General features: G+C 34.0%; 1 protein-coding gene across 1 annotated transcript; it reads left to right on the top strand.

Annotated features, from left to right (window-relative positions):
- The first annotated feature begins 1044 nt into the window (after positions 1 to 1044).
- Positions 1045 to 22687, top strand: LOC133178521 (major vault protein-like). The gene is made up of 25 exons (XM_061313212.1): positions 1045 to 1196; positions 2443 to 2576; positions 2847 to 2910; positions 3268 to 3495; positions 3707 to 3798; positions 4722 to 4791; positions 5693 to 5787; positions 6116 to 6182; positions 6619 to 6760; positions 7174 to 7275; positions 7943 to 8030; positions 8649 to 8709; positions 9207 to 9301; positions 9769 to 9847; positions 10041 to 10194; positions 10470 to 10549; positions 12018 to 12077; positions 12200 to 12281; positions 12737 to 12879; positions 13225 to 13325; positions 14697 to 14923; positions 15288 to 15352; positions 21073 to 21153; positions 21360 to 21440; positions 21673 to 22687. The coding sequence occupies exons 1-25, from the start codon at positions 1140 to 1142 to the stop codon at positions 21778 to 21780; spliced, it is 2556 nt and encodes an 851-aa protein (XP_061169196.1). The 5' UTR covers positions 1045 to 1139; the 3' UTR covers positions 21781 to 22687.
- Positions 22688 to 23100: the final 413 nt, after the last annotated feature.

Here is a 23100-nt window from a genome sequence, read left to right as displayed (position 1 = left end):
TCAATCGGCGTAGATCTACAGCGCCTAACTGTGACTATACATTTTAAGTGATGCAGGGGTCCCAGGTTCCATTCCCGGTCAGTACATACATTTTCCCCTTTCCTGTGCAATAATTTGGTGCTGTTGACCATGCACCCTTGAAAGTGAAAGAACTTGGGTTAATTGCGTGTTCGAGGGAGGGAGGAATGTAAGTGAATGCTTTTGGCCGTGTATATATCGGCTTGGGTGTAGCTCATGTAGTTGGTCAGAAGAGCACCTGACTAGTGATTCAGAAGTCCCGCAAGGTTCGATTCCTGGTCCAGCCATACATTTTCTCCTTTCCCGCAATGTCAAAGGTGTGATTTTTGCCTCTACGCCATCATGCTATTTTTACTTAGGAAACAACCATTAAGTGCGGGGGGGGGGGGGGGATTTTTTTTCGAGTTATATTTATTTTATTGCCAGTCAAGGAGAGATTACACTGTATTTATTTTCTTCTTCGCCGCTGAAAAAGTTTGACACCCCCCCAAAAAAAATCCCAACATTCTAAAGCTCAATTTCATGGAGGGGGGGGGGGGGGGCATTTGTCAAGGATAGATTATGTATTTTCTTGCCGGTTGAATACAGACGATTACAGATTATTTATTTTCAACATTTTCGAGGACAGCCCCCCCCCCCTTTCAGAATCAAATGTTCGTCCCCTTAAATTTAATTGCATTCGTCTTTATTTATTTATAATAATTTTTATTTTTGGTAAGCCCAAAATGTCGTAGGACTTTTTTCTCCTAACTGTCAAAGATTTTTCTCCTAACTGTCAAAGATTTTTCTCCTAATTGTCAAAGATATTCCGCCAAACTCCGAGACACATCTACCCCCCCCCCCTTTTCAATTTTTGTAACTCAACACTCTACAGGTTGAGGATTATAAAACTCATATCTCTCGGTCGTATCAGTACTAAATAAGTTCAATAGTACACTTTTCTCTCTCTCTCTCTCTCTCTCTCTGTAGGAGAGATCCAAGTTTGCTTTAGCGGTTATCGTTCCTGTTCAAGAATGATAACTTATTTACTTCCGGTAAGATGTCAAGTAAATTTATAGGCTGACACCAGCACTTTCAGTCTAAATCAGTTCCATTGCGCAAGGAAGAAAACACAAACAAATATGTCTAACACTATTCTTGGATTAAAACCTTTACAGTTTGTCCATATTTTGGATTTGGTAAGTTAATTTCTGGTGGCATTTTGTAGAAAGTTGAAATCCAAAGGATGTTTTAAAATTAATGTTTGTTTACTATGCAGGGGCCTTGGGTAACTAAAACCGTAAAGATATCCTGGGCTCTTTACATTGTGTCCTTATTTGCAAAGAATGCATATTAAGATAACGGAGGGAAAAAAATATTGGTTGTTTTTGGAATAATCTAACTGTGTCTCGGGACAAACCCTCTCCACAGTGACTGAGTGAGAATTAATTAGCTCTTGAGGAAATAAGTGACCAATAGCGTTGCATGTCCATAAAGTTGTTTATTTCATTTAGAAGAGGAACAATAATTCAGATTTCCCTCTTATGTTAGACTTAAGCTTCTCATGATTTTAATGACAATGTGCATTGACAGTATGACATATGCACACACTTGAAACTTTTATAATTGTCCAATACACTTTTGCAGAGGCTATAAATAGAAATGATTCATCACTATTTTTTCCCAAACTTTGTCTATGATGTCTGTAAATTCATCAGTGGTTTTTCCAATCTAAATCTTCCGAATTTTTTATTGTCTTACAAGATTCTGTATTTTGCAATTTCAACAATTAATGTACATGTATTTACAAGTCAAGTGTAATGAACACATTTACATGTATATTGCTTGTCTGAGCCACATTTCCTCTCACAATGTAGACAAGTATTCAAACATTTTTTTTTCAATTGTCAGGACTTTAATTTTTGGAATATCCTTCTTCTGGGTCTTAAATAAAAAGTTAAACATTAATTTTTTTCCTCATTTTGTTTATCATCATTTTCTTATGTAATTTTTTTACTCCCCCTCCTCCTCCCCCCTCCCGATTAGGATAATAATAAATACTATATTGTTCTCTTTTGATTAATATCGGCCTCATGACCATCAAAGGGGCCTGAAGGGGCCTTGTACATATATACATGTATATATAAATAAAGACTCATTAACCTTGCTTTCAAATCAAAAAATTGAACTTCAAATTGATGTTTTACATCATATGCATTTTACAAAAGAAGTATATATCAAATTTAGGTCAGTATGTATATGTATGCAATATAACCATGATAACAATTATATTACAAGTATTCATCAGTAAAACAATCATTAAAGCTATGTACATGTATATGGCTAACACAATTTGACTGTTAATTTTTCATTACATTGTTTTTTCTCTCAAGTTAACTGCCTGTCTGTTTATGATACTTGCTAATTTTTTTTCTTTTTGTACAGAACTCAAACATCACCAGACTTGAAGTTGGACCTCAGACTGTACCACTGAAAACAAATGAGACGCTGGTGACCCAGCCCTTACCTATGGTCATTGTAAAACCTGGCTATTACTGTATTATCAAAGATCCTTGCAGGTACTATCTCACAAGAAATGGTTTTTTTTTTGTCTTTCATAATATGTTTTGATTTTATTTGTGTTGGAAAGGGGGAGGGTTGGGGAAAGGGGGGTTGGGTGGGTGGGTCGACCTATGTACATATTGAGGCACATTCTGTTTGTGTATAGAGTCATATTATAGTCCTTTTGGGGAGTGGGGGTGTAAAGAAAATGTGGAGGATTAGGCTTAGGATTAGGATTAGAAGTAAATAAATTTACAATGCAAAATAATGTTTGAATTCTTTTATAGCAATTATATACCAGGTGAAGCAAGTGAGCTGAAAATAGGACAAACTGCAGTCAAGTTTAATGCAGTAAGTTAATTATATTGTTATACAGTACAGCATGAATTCAAGAGATAGATTGATCAATTATTAGCCTCGAAGATATGTTTGCTAGCAAAATCTGCAGGCTTGAATAAGTATCAAGGTTAGAATACAAGCTTGCTGCTTGTAAATGATATACATGTAATAATCTGATTCAACCAACTTTAAAATTTCTTCTTGGATTATAGAAACTAGGAAAATTGAAATGCCTAGGAATCAGAATCCTGATATCAATGCAGTATTTTATATTTACTTTAATTTAACTCCCAGAAGATTTGAAAAATAAACAGAAGTGAAACGTACAAAGTTTGTTTCTATATATAGGATTTTTGTTTCTATTTTTAGGATTCTCCTTTTCCCTTGTACCCAGGGGAAACTCTTCTCCATGCACCTGACTTCCTGAGGAATAGGCCAGACTACAGCATAGCTATCAAACCTCTACCTGTCATTCAGGCCAATCATGCAATACGATTGGTCGCTAACGTTGACTTTGAGGATGTCCATGGAAAACACCAGGCTGGAGATAAATGGCAACTGGAGGGACCTGTGACCTACCGACCCCAGCCAGAGGCAGTAAGTACATCATAAAGGGTCAACAAGGTCAACCTGGGCCATTAATTGAATCAATTTATTTAAAAGCTTTTTATACCTTCAGATAGAGTAAAGTACAAGAAAAAAAATTGATTTTGGAAAGAAATTGTTTTTATTGAAAATCATGTAATACAGCAAATAGAAATTAACTTGACTGAATCAATTCATTACCAAATTTTTTTTTTAAATGCAGGAAGTTGAAGGCATCATCAAACCTGTTGTAATTAGGCAGGGAGAGTCATTGAAATTAAAAGCAACTCAGGAATTCACAGATCGATTTGGAAAGTAGGTGTCTTGTTCTGTTATTTTGCATTTTAAAGCAAACAATGAAAGTTAGCTTTGTTAAGTTGTTAAATATACAGCACACGCAGTTTAGTTGTCTTTTATATACAGCATCTTTTATGTGTTAATTTGCTTCTGTAAAGCTTGTTCTCCTGTGTTACATGTATTTAATCACTCGTTCAAAGTGCATCTAATACATGTACCGGTAATCTAGGGGGTAGAAATATATGGAAGGTCAACTGAGGTTTTAATACATCATTTGGGGAGATGGGATAATAAGAATGGGGGGGGGGGGTAGGAAAAATGAAATTGATATCAAATAATTTTCTCCTTTTTTTAAAGCAATATGAGCTGCATTTTGGGGAATTTTATTTTGCTGTTAAAGTGTGTTATTATGATAAATTTGTATGTAATTTAAACCTTTATGATCAATTAAACTAAAATAAAGTATTTAATTGTTTTAGAAGAAAGATTTCCTAACAATCAAATATATATTATTATATAAGAAATTAATATTGTACTGGACGACAATAAATGTACCGGTAATTTTGCCTCAATCAAAGCTTATTTATAGTTTTTTACATCGCAAATATGAACAACAGAAGTTTATAAATGTTCTTTTTCCTGTCATTGAAATTGTTAATTACAATTTTGCAACAAAAATTTCCAACATCAAAGTTGCAGCTCATATTGCTGTAAATTGGTGGATATGGAGAATGATTCATATTTAATATATATATGTATAATCATTTAATCAACAAATTAATAGAATAAATATCATATCTTAAATATTTTAAAATGCAATCACTTGAATAAATGAAAGCCTATCATAAACCTTGGAGATAAAATTTAGAAATACATGTACTTAGAATTTATCTTCCAGTTTATATAGTAAATATGTATTTTGCGTTCTTTTCTTTTGAAAGGAAACGAGTTACTGGGGAGGAATGGATGATCAACAAACCAGGAGCATACCTCCCTGATGTTTATGAAGAGGTCAGACTTCTACAAAATTTATCATATTTACCATAACCTCTGTTCTGTACTCAAGGCTTAGAGTACCTCACACATTTATTTATTGAAATTCTAACAATAGCCACTTTGAAAATGAGACAGATTTACCAGTATGTAGAACAGACAAAACTTGTCTGGATTTAATACCAGGACGTACATGTAGAGTTTCCTCCTTTCTTCCTCTCTAGAAACCCTCAAAATAGAATTGTGCACCGTGATTGATTCTCCATTTATTTTTAATAATGGTTTTTGGCATCTTTCCAGTTTTGTTTGGATTTTGCATGCAGATATAACTGCTAGTATTGCTTGCATGATTGTGCATACAAGTACATGTATATGCATGTGCCGTAATGACACATTCTGCACATCTGTGTACTTCCCTTTAAATTTTTGAACATTGATGAATGTATACACCCTTTCCTTATCTCCCACCAAGTTTGTCCTCATTCTAAATAGAAATTAATTGTTAACTGGGCTAGTTGAACAAAAAACTATCACCTGCAGTTTAAGAAGCAAAGTTTTTTGAGCAAATCTAGAATTTGATAATGTCACTTTTTGACAAATTTGGTGAAAACAATATAGAGTCAGTGATAATTTATTAGTTTACAGTTCCTAGAAGATACATGTACAAATTCTTGAAACACTTGCTTTAATGGTCAGTACATGATAAAGACGATGCTTCTGCAATTTGTATAATCTTGACTACATGTAGCTTACACAAAATGACATTACCTTGGTGTATTTATTACATGTGGAAATGTTTAGAAAAAAATTAAAAATATTTGACATTCATTTTATATTGAATATTTATACTGTATTTTGACACTGTACATGTACCTTGGTTGTATAAAGTATGTGTTGACATTGTACCTATATATTGTAGGTGGTTTCTGTACAGAACTGCATCACTCTGACCCCAAACAATGGAATTTTCCTGCAGGCGTTACAAACAATGGTGGACAGCCAAGGAATTAAAAGGTATACATTCATAAAGGAGGGAAATTTAGAGACGAAAACCATATGGTACAGAGTTGTAAATGGATGGTAGTATTATACTTTAATTAATTGACAATAATGTACTGTAAACCAACTTTTATTTGAGAGTACATTTTATTTTACATGTATTTGGGATTTTACATTGAATGCATAATTTATTAAAAGAAAAGGTACACATGTTCCTTGCTAAATTTTTTTTGTGAAAAGAAGAAGGTTTTCCAAAATGGCAAATTTTTCCTGCTCTCAAACAGAAGTAATAAGATTACAATAATGATTGATTTAATTATAATTGGTTAATTTAATTAATCAGAATGGCCGGAGAGCAGTGGTTGTTGACTGGTGCTGAGGCTGATCATTATTTTCCAGAAATTGGTGTGGTAAGCATCGCTATTTCAAGTTTTTTTTTTCACAAAATAACTTTTTTCCATTTTTTAAAGGAAGGAACTTGTATGTGCATTCAGTGCAGATGTTGGTACAGAAATAGATTATTATCCTGTGAGGAAACAAAATGTAAAACTGCATTGTAAAAAGTGCAAATTTAAAATGAGAGGATATTGTTTGCATTAACTCGCAAGGGTCAAAGTGTTAAAATAACCTTGGGCAAAAATAAACCTGTATATTAAATTTTGCTCAAGAGGAAGTTTTAAATTCATCCAGGCACCATGTATATAATTATATATAAATATATATATATATAAATATATATATATAAATATATATATATATATATATATATATATATATATATATATATATATATATATATATATATATATATATATATATATAATATATATATATTTTTCCAAACAGGAAGTGACATCAGCAGAGACCATCAAGGTTTTGTGGAGAGGACAGTATTGTGTCATTAAAGACGTGGTAGACAAAAAGGGAAAGCCACAGTTGAGCAAACGAGAACTCAGAGTGGGGCCCTGCAGCTTCTTCCTTCACCCAGGTAAAAAGGGGAGAGGATTAATTGGGGCTTGTATCTTTTCCTTTATTATCATTTGTAAAGTAAGCAGAAAAAAGGGGTGGGCATGCAGGTTTCTGATCGTTTCTCCATATAATTCCCACGCACATGTAATTATGCCAATTAAAAATAAAGTTCTTGCAAATAAAATGTACACAGTCGCGTGGTTCAACCAAAAAAGAAATGATATTTATATGTCAGCAGATAACATACAAAACAATGTTTCTTTATTTTTTAGTTATGGTATTTTTGTTTACCGGTATGTCCACAATATCATTGATAATAAAATTAATGTATCTTTCCAAGTAACAGCAGATCCTTGAGAATAAATAAGTGAATGTTTCCAGGTAACATCTTTACTTGTGAAGGACTCATTAGAATACTTTTTTTGTGTGTAGGGGAGAGTTTGGAGAAAGGAGTCCAAAATGTCCACATTCTAGGAGAAGATGACGCCATTGTTCTACAGGCGGAGGAAGAATACAGAGATCTCATGTTCAAAGGTGATCTAATCATTTTATTAGATTCATGATGAGCAAGCTGGCTTGAGGAAATTATTTTCCAGTGAGGCTAATAATACATGTACACGTATATCACAAGTTGACTTTGAAAACAAACTACAGTTAAACTTCATACTATCTTGAACATCATTATCTCATATACCATGGAAATGTCGAAGTCAGTTGGAACTTCGAAGTCCAAACCAAATTACCTCAATGTTTCTCAGCCTCAATATCTCAGGTCCTTGGATATCTCTTAGTTTTTTCTTTGGCCCCATTGAGTTAGAGTTACATATAGCTGTTGAGGTTTCACTGTATATTGGGCCACACTTCTTTTTCTCCCAAGTGCGGCCCTCTGCAAGCATGACAACTTCATGTTATTAAAACACTATGTTTATAGACAAGGAATACACAAATGGTATTGGTAATTTTAAAAGTGAAGAATTTTTTGTATGTGAAGAGCTTGGATGATGAGAAATATGTCCACCTTAAAGCTTTTTTTATTATTATTTTTTTTAAGTTACTGCAACTTCAGTGGATGGGTCTTATTAGAGATACAGATGCTGTTTTGCAGTTTTCACATTTTGAATTTACCAATGTATGAACTTCAAATTACCACAAAAACTGGCTAACCACCAAAATTAACCTTTCTATGTATTATACACTGTAGGTAAGAGGAGGAGCCCTGGAGATGTGTGGATGCTGAGGGGACCCCTGGAGTACATACCCCCCATAGAAGTCAGGGTCATCAAAACTAGGTAAATAGCTAACTATGTAAATCTTGGAGGAAGTTTTATATTGTCATCTAATACTACATATACACATATATAGTCAGTGGTCATTATGCTTGGGAGAGTAATTTTCTTTAAGTCATAATCTAGAATTTGTAACATTATATCCCTCTGTCTACAATGTGGTTGTAGAAGATTGATCAATTTATTATGTCACCTCTGCCTTACTGTAAACTTGGATACTTAAGTGTGCTATTAATTACGCTAATTATTGCAAAGCACATTATGGATAGAGGTTATTTTTATGAAGCCAGAATTACATGCATCTATGTATTGCTAAAAGTGAGTAAAACAGTGAAGTATTAAAAAAAAAAATTTCTAGGTGGGGGGGGGGGGGGGGTTTGGTTGGAAGAGGGGATTTACGTGAAATTTTTTATGATATAATTTTTTTAGTGTGAATTCCCCCATTCTTAAATTTCCATGTTTACGTATACTATACTATCAAAATTTTTGTTATAGGATTACAAAAACTGATATAAAATTAATTTTTGCAAAAAAGGGATACAAGTGTGGATGTATATCCTCTTACCGACGGATTCTTGTTAAACCTCTGAAATTTTTAATTTTTTTTTACTTAATTTGCAGAACCAAGATTCCTTTGAGTAAGAATGAAGGAATTTACATCAAAGACTTACAGACAGGAAAGGTAAAAGCATTAAACTAGACTAGTATAGTACATTAATAGGGGAGAATGAAATTATTTTACTATTAGTTTGTCTCACATAATTATGCCAAAAATAAGTACTACTGTAAATCGACAGTTTCTACTTGCAATAACATTACTTTTGCTAGTTAATGATTCGATGGATAATGATAAAAAATTGACAATCTGAACAGCATTTACTTTATAACCTGGTATTCAATAGCCTCCAGGAGAACAGCTCTCCTGAAATTTAAGTCAGGGACTCAAGGCTAGCTGGTTTCTTGAAAACCAGTCAAAATGGTCTTGTGAAAAATGAAGCTTGGAAGAAAAGCTCATTTTATACCTGTATTGCTGTACTTTATTTCACTAACATAAAAAAATTCTTGTGGAGTCAGTTTTAATTGCATTGAATGAGATGAAAAACAAAAAAATGGTTTTGGTGATATGTTACAAGTACCAGTATCTTAATTGGAAATTAAATCTTATAAATTACAAAACAGGTGAGAGCAGAAATGGGACCTAAATCCTACATGTTGTCAGAGTTTGAGGAGCTGTGGGAAAAGGACCTACCCGCAGTTACTGAAGAATTACTCAAGTAGGTTAACCTCATTTACTGACGTATCAAAAACAAACCTGTCTTGAATTTTTTTTACAAATTAAATCATCGAATTATTAAATGAAAAAAATAGTTTGAGAATAAAGACATCCAGTTAACTTTTTCTAATGAGAATACCAAAGGTTCCATAGAAGTTCACCAAGTTAGCCAACATCAGATTAAATGTTTGAATTTCCTGAAAGGGACTAAAAGTTTTCGTTGAAATATATAGACATGATTTCAGATACACAACATCTGATTTAGACAAATTCACTGTATTTTACATTCAGTTATCAGAAAAATGACATAAAACTATACAAAAATTATTTGAGAATGTTATTTAATAAATGAGTAATTTATCATTTATTTATTTCTTATTTCATAAAGTTATACAGAAACTATTTGTCAATGAGCATGTTAAATGCATTATTTTATCCTTTAACATTAATTTCCTATTTACTCAACAGACAAGGAGGTGGCTTAGGGACAGGAGATATAAGAAAGATGGCTTATTTTGAACAGTCTATTGATCCCCATGTACTAGCGGTAAATATTACCAATTTACCACAATTTTAAGTGTGATTACCACTGAATTATTTTAACTTTTAACTTCAAACATGAAGGTTATTTTAGATTAAAGGCTGATTTTTTTTTTTAACTGTAACCATGGGTTAAAAGTTTAAACATATCTTTTGAGATTTTTCATTTGTTAGGGTTGTTGAAAAACTTATTTTTTCAGGGAAGAAACAAGACAAGGGTCGTGACCTACCGTTGCCCTGGTAACACAGCTGTTCAGGTGTATAATTACCTGGAGAAGACTGCTAGAGTGGTGTTTGGTCCAGATCTAGTCATTCTGGGGCCACACGAGAATTTCAACGTGCTCAGTCTCAGTGGTAAGATAAAGCCAGTACTTTAATATTGTGAAATTTTTTTTTCAGCAAGCTAAGAAACAAGTCTAGAAAAATGAAGTATGTTTTTTGAGTCATTCTTTATTTAAAAATTGTCAAAAAAATTGTACATGTATTGGAAGGGATTGCTAGACTTTGCAGTGCACTTGTCTCAAATTGAGAAATTGAAGGAAAAAAAAAAACGTTGTATTAAAGATACATTGGACATGTATGTCATAAAATTGAGACATTTTTGGGTAATTGATTGTGTTTTATTTTAGCTGGAAAACCAAAGAAGTCCAATTCTTTGAAGTCTTTGTGCCTTATGTTGGGTCCGGATTTTATAACAGACATATTAGAGGTACACCCATACATGTATATACTTAATTTACAGTATACATGTGCAGTGTATGAACAATGTACAAGTATGTCAACATACAAAAATTCTGGAAATTCTGTAAACATACTTTTTTCCAAGGGATCATAATTCTGCGCGATCTGACTTTCTCTTCAATCTGCGGTAGAAAATTACAAAAATTTCTTGGATCGCTTTTATATGTCTTTAATGCATTTTAAGAATTCATAGAAAATTTTCCAAGGTAAATTTTTGACCGCACACGTATAGAATAAATTAATCCCACATGGAGAAAAGTATGTCTACAGTATTTATTTGCAATGTATTGAAAACTCAAATTTTAAAAAGGATATTTGAATTTCTAACTTTTATATGTTGGTATACTTTTCTTCCTGCAGAGTCATTTAAGGGGATGAAGGACACATGGTTACATGACTCTGTTAAACTACGTCATAGTCTCCGTTTATATAAGTGCAAAACGTGTAAAGTATCAGTTCTTGTATAAATTTTTGACATTTTTTTTTCTTTAATTACCATCTTATATAAAAAAAATGAAAAGTTTAACATTCTTGTAAACATTAACAAATTATGAAAAAAGATTGATCCACTCCTCTGTTTCCCTAAACTGCGCATCCAACAAGTCGGTGACGTCATACACGATCCGTTAGTACAGCAAGATCATATTCAGTGAATACAGGGGACGGTATTATTATGTAAAAACAGCTCATAATCAGTATATCGAAGAAATATTTTTAGAAACGGGGAACAGAAAAATTATTTTTGCCTGGCTGATGACGGAAATCATATGTAGGTTTATCTTATTTCGCTTATTTAGCTTACGTGTGACGTCATAGTTGGTTTTTCCCATACTCGAGAAATGTAAACATGACAAGTTTTTGTCCTGCATATGTTGTCTTTAACGATGTCCTGTGCAATATTGAGGTCAGCTTCACCATTCGAAATTTTTACAGTTAATCAATGATTTGAAGGACTTGCATTTCAACGTATACTAAATTTAAAAATATTGAATGATAGAATTTTTTGTAAATTACGTTTTTCGTTGTTTAAGTTGTCTTAAAAAGTTCTTAATTTTCCCTATCCAGATGCAGTCTGATAGAAGAAACTTGCTTTTTCGAATTTTAAACCCTATTCGTACTCTGAAATATTTTAAAAGATACATGTTCACTTACATATTTTTTATATATGCTTTAAAAATCCCATTATGGACAGAGTAATAAGCCCGGAAACATGGAGAATTAAAACTCCACTTAGATACTGTAGGGCATAGTATTTATCAATCAGTATCTCTAAAATTAGGTAAGAAACCTAATGATATAACTGCTTTAATATATGTGGGACATACTTAATTAGAAATATACAAAATATAAAAAAAATTGAATGACAAGTATTTTTTCAGCTAAAGGTCCTTCTTCCCCTTAATTAACACAAGGCTTTATAATTCACAATGATTTAGGTTGAAACATCAGACCATGCACGTTTGAGAATCCAAGTGGCTTTCAACAATCATTTTGAGGTAAAAATGAAGTATATATACATGTATCTAGGCTAAAGAAAGCAATTCAATAAGAATTTTTTTTGACGAAAAAAAAAACTTTCAAAAGAAAAATTTCAAATATATGATTTGGCTATTTTCAGTATGACCTTGATGGTCCAGAAGAGGAGAAATGCAAATTGTTTGCTGTGCCAGATTTCATTGGGTTTGCTTCCAAACAAATGGGTAAGAACAAGTCGTTTGATGTAAATATAGTGGAGACCTATTTATTACACAAATATTGGTAGGATCTGAGACCGAAATGAATGAAATGTGTACTATTATAGACTGTTCCCCCCCCCCCCCCCCCCAAGGTGGCCCAAAAATGTCATCTGATTCCTGGTCTATTGGAGACATTTAATGTGACTGTATATGTACATGTATTTAGAATTTCAGTGGAAGTTATTGAAGAAGTTTTACTTAATTTACCAAAAGCAGCAACTTGAATTGCATGTCCTAATATTACAATATATATGTATAATTGTCTGACAGAGATGAAATATAACAGTAACTGTTGCGGCTTATAATTTTAGCCAGTCTTAAAAAAAGGCAGTAGCCTGCAATTGAACTTCTAGATTGTTACCAATAAACCTTTAAATTGAATTATATAATTAGATTTCATTTATTTAATCTCTTTACAGGCGCTCGTATTAGAGCTGCAGTGGCTCAGGTCACATTTGATGATTTTCATCGACATTCCAATCAAGTGCTCACCACTGCAGTATTTGGTCTTAATGCCAAAGGTCAGATGAATAACGAAGTCAGATTTCCAGAAAATAACCTGGTAAGTACAAGTATCAAATTTAAGAAAAAATTTCTAACAAATTTTACACTGGTGTCTTATTATTTGCCTTTTGTTTATATTTATGCAACTTCTCAATAAAATGTTATTTTTCTAAACCTGTTTTATCAATTACATTGATTGCTCCCTCAAAATTTTTACTTTCTTCAGTAAAACAGAAAAATATGCATTATACTGCAAGACACATGTAAAATGATTTGCATGTGTATATCAACCATGATATTTCTAATTACTTTTACAAAGGGTAGATAATATAATATCCAGGGATTGGAATACACTGTATTCGATTAAGATTGGAATATACTGTATGCTTGTATCCTTTATTAGGTTCTGAGTAGTATGGACATCCAGAGCATAGAACCAGTGGACGTGAAGATGAGAGACAGTCTCAGTAAATCTGTACAACTCGCCATAGAGATCTCCACAAAGTATGTCCTTGACACATTAATACAGAATCTTTATGGAGTGATATTTCTGAAAGAAAAGCATTTAATGATCAGATTTAAGGAGGAGAAGGACCTTGAGCTGAAAAAATACTTGTCATTCAATTTTTTTCATATTTTGTATATTTCTAATTAAGTATGTCCCGAATATCTTAAAGCAGTTATATCATTAGATTTCTTACCTTATTTTGGAGATACTGATTGACAAATACTATGCCCTACAGTATCTAAGTGGAGTTTTAATTTTCCATGTTTCCGGGCGCATTACTCTGTCCATAATGGGATTTTTTAAGCATACATAAAAAATATCAAAGTGGACATGTATATTTTAAAATATTTCAGAGTATAACTAGGATTTAAAATTCGAAAAAGCAAGTTTTGTCTATCACACTGCATCTGGATAGGGAAAAGTGCGCACTTTTTAAGACAACTTAAACAATAAAAAACGTAATTTACAAAAAATTCTATCATTCAATATTTTTAAATTTACGTTGAAATGCAAATCCTTCAAATTATTGATTAACTGTAAAAGTTTCGAATGATGAAGCTGACCTCATTATTTTACAGGACATCGTTAAAGAGGACATAAGCGTGACAAAAACGTGTCATGTTACATTTCTCGAGTACGGGAAAAACCAATTATGACGTCACACGTTAGCTAAATAAGCGAAATAAGATATACCTACATAAGATTTCCGTCATCAGCCATGCAAAAATCATTTTTGTGTTCCCCGTTTTTCAAAATATTTCATTATATACTGATTATGACCTGTTTTTACATAATAATACCGCCCCTTTGTTCACCGAGTATGATCTTGCTGTACTAACAGATCGTGTATGACGTCAACGACTTGTTGGACGCGCAGTTTAGGGAAACAGAGGAGTGGATCAATCTTTTTCGTAATTTGTTAATGTTTACAAAATGTTAAAACTTTTTTATTTTTTTATATAAGATGGTAATTAAAGTTAAGAAATTGTCAAAAAATTATACAAGAACTGATGCTTTACACGTTTTGCACTTATATAAACGGAGACTATGACGTAGTTAAACAGAATCATGTGACCATGTGTCCTTCATCCCCTTAATGCCCACTTTTCATTGATTTTACACTATGTACATGTGTAAAAATCTTATTTTCATATTTCCTCATGGAAATGAAAATTATACTGTGAAGTGATGAATATGTTATAGTGCAGCATAATTATTCATTGGAATTCTGCATTCGTTTTATATGAATTTATTAATAAACACATTTTAAGGGAGATAACTCTTACTAAGTACATATACAAAATAGTACATTAAATTCAAAGAGAGTTTAAAGTTTACTTTCAAAGATGAAAATCATGAACTTTTAGCTCCATTGAGGCAGCAGCATCACACGAGGCAGCTAGAAATGAACAGATAGCTCGGGGTGAATTAGAGCGACAAAAACTGTACAACGAAAAAGAAGCAGAGAAGGAAAGGACCAAACTGCTGGAGCTCCAGGCAATCACTGCTGCTGTCGAGTCCACGGGGCAGGCCAAGGCAGAGGCTCAGGCTCAGGCCGAGAGGATCATCATCGAGTGTGAGAGCGAGATCGAAGGTGAGCATCATTTAAAATTGACTTGGGAGTTGGAAAATCTTAATCTCAGATGGAAAAGGTCAACTTTGAGTGAGAGAGAGAGAGAGATTGTTACACCCCAGGTCCATGCACAGGCTGAGGGAAGAGTTGCAAAAGTCACCTTTTAGTTTGACCTTGGATCAAGGTCATAAAACACCTTTAGGTTATCAACAACAATTAACACATCTGAATTTGAATTTTTATCAATTTTACACATGTTGAAAAAGGAACTGAAAAAAGTGTTGCTAAGAAAACTTACAAAATGAATGGTACAAATCCGAATGTCAGAGTAGCAAATCACATTTGTGTTCCATACATTTGCAATTTATATTTTTTCTTTTTCAAGCTGCCAGATTGAGGGCAGAGGCAGCAGAAATTGAACACAATGCACAGCTAGCTGCTCAGGAATCTGTAAGTTAAGAACTTGACTTTTTAGGTCACCTGAGTCACTCAGGTGACCTATTGCTATCCGTTTTCGTCCGTCGGCGTGCGTCGTGCGTTGTGCGTTAACATTTGAACATTTTCAGCTTCTTCTCTGAAACCGCTCAACCAATTTCAACCAAATTTGGCATATAACATCTATGGGTGAAGGGGGACAAAATTTGTGAATTTCATGGTCCCTGCCCCCCTGGGGCCTGAGGCGTGGGGCAAAAACCACTAAAATTAATGCAATCTTTAAAAATCTTCTTCTTTACTCCTGGACATCAAGCAGTCAAACTGTTAGCATGATTGTAATAAGCATTGAGCCCTCTACCAAAATTGTGAAATTCATGGCCCCAGGGTCAGGGGTTCTTGTGAAAGGGGGGGGGGGGGTGGCTCTACTGATTATATAGTGAAAATTCATAATTTCTTTCAAAATATTTTTTCTACTCCTGGTTATAAAGCAAAGAAACAAGTGTATAGTTATGATGAACAAGGATGCTTTTACAAAATTTTTAAACTTGTGGTCCCAGGGGTTCTGCTGTTTTTCTGAGGGGGTGGGAGGGGGGGGGGGCTCTATTGATAATATAGTGAAAATGTGTGAATTCTTTGAAAATCTTCAACTAATTGCATAGTTATGATGATGAGGGTACCTCTTCTAAATTTGTAAATTTCATGACCCTCGGTCATGGTTCTGGTGTTAGGGTAGGGCTGTGTTAAATAGTAAAAGTGCATTATTTCTTTGAAAATCTTCTCTGCTCCTGGGCATATTGGAGGCAAACAGAGTAAAAGTTTTAATAAGCAAGGGTATTTTTACCAGAATTTTAAACATCTGGACCATTTGGTCAAGTGTTCTGGTCCTGGCCAGGGCTCTATTAATTTGTATTCTACTGAGTGAAGTTATTCCCCTTTGCCATTCTCCTTTGATAATTAATCAGTGTAGATAATGTATTTGAAAGGTTAATAGAATAAGAGAATTATGCAAGAACATTGATTGTATAATACAAAAAGTACTTTCCTAGTTTTAATGATCAGGTAGACCTGGAAGTAATAGATGAATAAAAGTGAAACAAAAATAACTTATCTTTTTTAATGTTCTTCAAAGGCCAAGTGAGGCCAGTTTGAGATATTTTGTAAAAAGTCTGTATGGTAATAGCGATAAATGGGGGACAGATAGATAAAGCTTACTATTTTCCTTGCTTTTGGGAAAAAAAAAAGCTTTATTAGGTCACCTGAGTCACTCAGGTGACCTATTGCTATCCGTTCTCGTCCGTCGGCGTGCGTCGTGTGTTAACATTTGAACATTTTTAGCTTCTTCTCTGAAACCGCTTAACCAATTTCAAGCAAATTTGGCATATAGCATCTATGGGTGAAAGGGAACAAAAATTGTGAATTTCATGGTCCCTGCCCCCCTGGGGCCTGAGGGGTGGGGCTAAAACCACCAAAAATAATGCAATCTTTAAAAATCTTCTTCTTTACTCCAGGACATCAAGCAGTCAAACTGTTGGCTTCATTGTAATAAGCAGTGAGCCCTCTACCAAAATTGTGAAATTCATGGCCCCAGGGTCAGGGGTTCTGGCCCCAGGGTGGGGCTATATAGATCATATAGTGAAAGTGCATTATTTCTTTGAAAATCTTCTTCTCTGCTCCTGGGTATTAAATAAAGTAACTAAGTACATAGTTATGAATAGCAAGAGTGCCTCTTCCAAAATTGTGAAATTCATGGCCCCAGGGTCAGGGGTTCTGGTGTTAGGGTGGGGCTCTATTGATTATATAGTGAAAATGCATTAATTCTTTGAAAATCTTCTTCTCTGCTCCTGGGTATTAAATAAAGTAACTAAGTACATAGTTATGATGAGCAAGAGTGCCTCTTCCGAAATTGTGAAATTCATGGCCCCAGGGTCAGGGGTTCTGGCCCCAGGGTGGGACTATATAGATCATATAGTGAAAGTGCATTAATTCTTTGAAAATCTTCTTCTCTGCTCCTGGGTATTAAATAAAGTAACTAAGTACATAGTTATGAAGAGCAAGAGTGCCTCTTCCAAAATTGTGAAATTCATGGCCCCAGGGTCAGGGGTTCTGGTGTTAGGGCGGGGCTCTATTGATTATATAATGAAAATGCATTAATTCTTTGAAAATCTTCTTCTCTGCTCCTGGGTATTAAATAAAGTAACTAAGTACATAGTTATGATGAGCAAGAGTGCTTCTTCAAAAATTGTGAAATTCATGGCCCCAGGGTCAGGGGTTCTGGTGTAAGGGTGGGGCTCTGTTGATCATATAGTGAAATTGCATTAATTCTTTGAAAATCTTCTTCTCTGCTCCTGGGTATTAAATAAAGTAACTAAGTACATAGTTATGAATAGCAAGAGTGCCTCTTCCAAAAGTGTGAAATTCATGGCCCCAGGGTCAGGGGTTCTGGTGTAAGGGCTGGGCTCTATTGATTATATAATGAAAATGCATTAATTCTTTGAAAATCTTCTTCTCTGCTCCTGGGTATTAAATAAAGTAACTAAGTACATAGTTATGAAGAGCAAGAGTGCCTCTTCCAAAATTTGAAATTCATGGCCCCAGGGTCAGGGGTTCTGGTGTAAGGGTGGGGCTCTATTGATTATGTAGTGAAAATGCATTAATTCTTTGAAAATCATCTTCTCTGCTCCTTGGTATTGAATAAAGTAACTAGGTGCATAGTTATGATGAGCAAGAGTGCTTCTTCAAAAATTGTGAAATTCATGGCCCCTGGGTCAGGGGTTCTAGTGTTAGGGTGGGGCTCTATTGATTATCTAGTGAAAATGCATTAATTCTTTGAAAATCTTCTTCTCTGCTCCTGGGTATTAAATAAAGTAACTAAGTACATAGTTATGAGGAGCAAAAGTGCCTTTTGGAAAATTGTGAATTTCATGGCCCCAGGGTCAGCGGTTCTGGTGTTAGGGCGGGGCTCTATTAATTATATAGTGAAAATGCATTAATTCTTTGAAAATCTTCTTCTCTGCTCCTGGGTATTAAATAAAGTAACTAAGTACATAGTTATGATGAGCAGGAGTATCTCTTCTAAAATTGTGAATTTCATGGCCCCATGGTCAGGGGTTCTGGTGTTAGGGCGGGGCTCTATCGACTATATAGTGAAAATGCATTAATTCTTTGAAAATCTTCTTCTCTGCTCCTGGGCATTAAGGTGATAAACTAAGTACATAGTTATGAAGAGCAAGAGTGCCTCTTCCAAAATTTGAAATTCATGGCCCCAGGGTCAGGGGTTCTGGTGTAAGGGCGGGGCTCTATTGATTATATAGTGAAAATGCATTAATTCTTTGAAAATCTTCTTCTCTGCTCCTTGGTATTGAATAAAGTAACTAGGTACATAGTTATGATGAGCAAGAGTGCTTCTACAAAAATTGTGAAATTCATGGCCCCTGGGTCAGGGGTTCTAGTGTTAGGGTGGGGCTCTATTGATTATCTAGTGAAAATGCATTAATTCTTTGAAAATCTTCTTCTCTGCTCCTGGGTATTAAATAAAGTAACAAGGTACATAGTTATGAGGAGCAAAAGTGCCTTTTAGAAAATTGTGAATTTCATGGCCCCAGGGTCAGGGGTTCTGGTGTTAGGGCGGGGCTCTATTGATTATATAGTGAAAATGCATTAATTCTTTGAAAATCTTCTTCTCTGCTCCTGGGTATTAAATAAAGTAACTAAGTACATAGTTATGATGAGCAGGAGCATCTCTTCTAAAATTGTGAATTTCATGGCCCCATGGTCAGGGGTTCTGGTGTTAGGGCGGGGCTCTATCGACTATATAGTGAAAATGCATTAATTCTTTGAAAATCTTCTTCTCTGCTCCTGGGCATTAAGGTGATAAACTAAGTACATAGTTATGATGAGGAGGTAGGCCTCTTCCAGAATTATGAAAGCCATGGCCCCTGGGTGAGGGGTTCTGATGTTAGGGCGGGGCTCTATTGATTATATAGTGAAAATGCATTAAGTCTTTGAAAGTCTTCTTCTCTGCTCCAGGGTATTATTTAAACAAACTAAGTACATGGTTATGATGCATAAGGATGCCTTTTCAAAAATTGTGAATTTCATGGCCCCAGGGTCAGCGGTTCTGGTGTTAGGGCGGGGCTCTATTGATTATATAGTGAAAATGCATTGATTCTTTGAAAATCGTCTTCTCTGCTACTGGAGATTATTTAAACAAACTAAGTGCATGATTATGATGGGCAAGGATGCCTCTTCCAAAATTTTTAAATATATGGCTTCAGTTTTGGGGGTTCTTGAGGAAGGGGGGGGGGGGGGCTCTATTGATTATATAGTGAAAAAGCATTAATTCTATTAATTAATCATTAATTTATCCTGTCTGCTCCTTAGCGTTGAGCTGATAAATAAATTGCTTAGCTATGATGAAAATGTGAGCTTCGAACAGAATTTTTAAATCTTGTGGTCCTAGGGTCAGGGGTTCTGGCATAACTGGGGGGGGGGGGGGGGGGGGCTTTTGATAATATAGTGCAAAAGTGTTAATTCTTTGAAGTCCATAGGTATGATGATGAGGGTAACTCTTCCAAATTTGTAAATTTCTTGACCCTTGGTCTTGGGTTCTGGTGTTAGGGTAAGGCTTTGTTGAAGCATTGTACCTGTGAAATTCTTCTCTGCTTCTGGGCATATCGGAAGAAAACTGAGTAAAAGTTTAAATGATATAAGTAAGCGTATTTCTACCAGATTTTTGAACATCTGGACCATTTGTCTAAGCATTCTAGTCCTGGGCAGGGCTCTATTAATTTGTATTCTACTGAGAGAAGTTATTCCCCTTTTCCATTCACCTTTAATCACTGTAAATAATGTATTTGAAAGGTTAATAGAATAAGATAATTATGCAAGAATGTTTATCATATAATTCAAAAAGTATTTTCTTAGTTTTAATAATCAGGTTGACCTGTAAGTAATAGATAAATAAAAATGAGACAAAAATAACTTATCTTATTAAAAGTTCTTCAAAGACCATAAGAGAGGTCAATGCTAGAGCTCTTAATATGGGATTAAAAATAGTACTGAAGCACTAATAGTTTGTTAATAGTCTGCATGGTGATAGTGTTAAGTGGGGGACAGATTAGAACTTAATTTATGAGTTGATACTGAATACTAGACTAATTATTTTGTTGATCCTGATCTTCCTACTTCTCTTGCTTTAGGGCAACAAAGCTTCATCTATCAGTGTATTTAACTTCTAAATTGTTGTATTATACTCAGGTGACCGTTAAGGCCCTTGGGCCTCTTGTTTAATAACCCCTCCCTCTCAAGAAATTGGAAGGGAGGGGCCCGGGGGTTATAATTAAATAACTGTGTGTGTATGTCCACTTTTAATTTGCAAGGTTAAGCAAACTTGCAGATATATCTATCCATCAGTGGATACTCAATGAAATCCTTGCTTTGATTGTGGCCCCTGCAAGGGGTATTAGTCCCATTAGGACAACTCTAGTTTGAGTTATAAATATACATTCCAAAGTCGAGACTGTTTCTTATGGATCAAAAATGATTTAATTTAATTTCTTATGAGTAAATTGTTATTTATGTCAGCAACAAACTTTAATGAATGTGCAGTTGCACATACATGTATTTATGTTTTGTGTTATGACATTCAATTGAATACTCTTGGCCAGATGTTTCCACATCTTCACATGTATTCAAAGGTTTTCATCTTTCAATGAATACTTCACATCTTCTTTTAGGCAAGGAATCAGGAGTTACAATACACCAGGAACATGAATGAACTAGAGGTTCACAAAGAGAAGGAAATGGCTAATATTGAGGTTAGAACCATAAACTCTATGTATAACAGATACTGATCATTTGTATACAACTTCCTTATCATTTTCTGTCCCATTTTGTTAATGGATTGATGTACATGTATGCTAAAAAGTATAGGTTTATGAAATCTATACCTCAAGTCAACTCTGAGAGCCTTTTATTGTAACACACTACACTACATGTATGTGTGCTGTTTTCTTATTCTCAGGTGAAGAGATTTGGTGATATGATCTCATCAATAGGTGCAAATGTACTGAAGGCCATAGCAACAGCAGGCCCAGCCAATCAGGTAGGGACAGGTTTTACACTTTCCCACTTTATTCAAATATTTATGCAATCTTAATGCAATGTATATGATGATACTGACTTAATGTATTTGTACTAAATACATTTATTTTTATTTATTTTTTTTAACAGTTTAGAAAAAATATTTACAAATATTTACAAAAATATTTATTCCCTGAATCAGTATAAATATAAAAAAAAGAATAACCTAGACACGATTTTTTTTTTAAATACAGGTAAATCTGTTGAAAGCTCTTGGAATGGAGAGTGTTTTGATCACCGACGGTAACAGTCCCATCAATCTCTTCAACACAGCCAATGGAATTGTGGGTGAAAATAACTAGTATGTGATTCAACGGAGTGGATCTACATGTAACTCGGAGTCTAGGTTCTTATCAAGATGTTTAGTTTTGCTGTATGATTGAAGTGATAAATCATTACAAATACATTTTGTACATTGTATGCAAATCATTTGTGCAATTTTACAATTATCTCTTTGGAAGTGTGTTTGCTTGCTTACTTAATGTAACATGTACCACAATCAATGAGTAGACATTTTGTAGTGTAGTAGTTTTTTTCTTCCTTTTTTGAATTATTGCTGTACAATGACTTGAAATATTTTTAACAAAAGGGTAATATGAGTACATTTTTTCTTCATTTGAAAGTACATTTTGATATATGTGTATATGAAAAGTATATTTGCATGTCAGTTACCTTGCATCGATTTCCCATTTTATATGCAACATACTCTTAATACTAAGTTTACTTTTTTGATTATGCATATTTTCCAAATATACAATGTAAATGCACACTTTTTTGTCATTATGAACCTCGTACCTTCTACATTTCCAATAGAAAATGTGTTTCCATTTTTAAAACTGTGATACAATGTACTTTGTAAATGACCTTTATCTAACAAAATATTTTATATAAGAAAATATACGTTACATTTTGAATACATACATGTAAGCATGTATACCTTTGTCTTTGATGTTTGTTATTTTTCTGCTTATACAAATGCAGATGCATGTACCATATCTGACATGTCAATCTTCTAATTTGTCCACCTTAGATGTAACTGTGATACGTCATATACATATTCAGCCCGGTCCTGGATAGCTATACTACATATTCAGAATATTCTCAGAACTGGTTTCTATTATGGTTATAACATTTGTATATATTCCTTTACCGATTCCTTTTCTTTGTTGATTATAATTTATCAAATTTATTAAAGATCATAGAAGTTTTTGAGTGGCTTATTTTTCGATAAGGGTGAAGTAATTTTAAAGTTTTGGATAATGTAAATATTTGAGCATGGGCACCAAAGACACGGTTTTATCTTACTGTGATAACCAGTTTCCAAAATAGACCAAGATCTTGCATATGGAATGTATTTTTGCTTTGAAAAAGAGAAGAAAGAAAAACAAATTAACATCAAACAGTTTTACTGGAGCCAAATATCCCATTCTTGAAAACGGAACATACACATTTTAAAAATCATTTTTGCTGCCTTTGAATATTCCTGATCACTGACAATTTCACATGTACTGAGTTCTGGACCCAAGCTATTTCACTTGTTTTCTTCAAAGATCCTAGCTATTTCACTTGTTTTCTTCAAAGAGATGTTACATCAGCTTCACTTTTCAAACATCTCTGTCAAT

The sequence above is a fragment of the Saccostrea echinata genome, unplaced genomic scaffold, assembly GCF_033153115.1.
Source record: "Saccostrea echinata isolate AGI-Se365-2 ecotype Australia unplaced genomic scaffold, CSIRO_AGI_Sech_v1 ptg000003l, whole genome shotgun sequence".
Lineage (NCBI taxonomy): Eukaryota > Metazoa > Mollusca > Bivalvia > Ostreida > Ostreidae > Saccostrea > Saccostrea echinata.
Note: the sequence above shows the minus strand (reverse complement) of the source record. Positions and strands in the feature narration are given on the sequence as shown.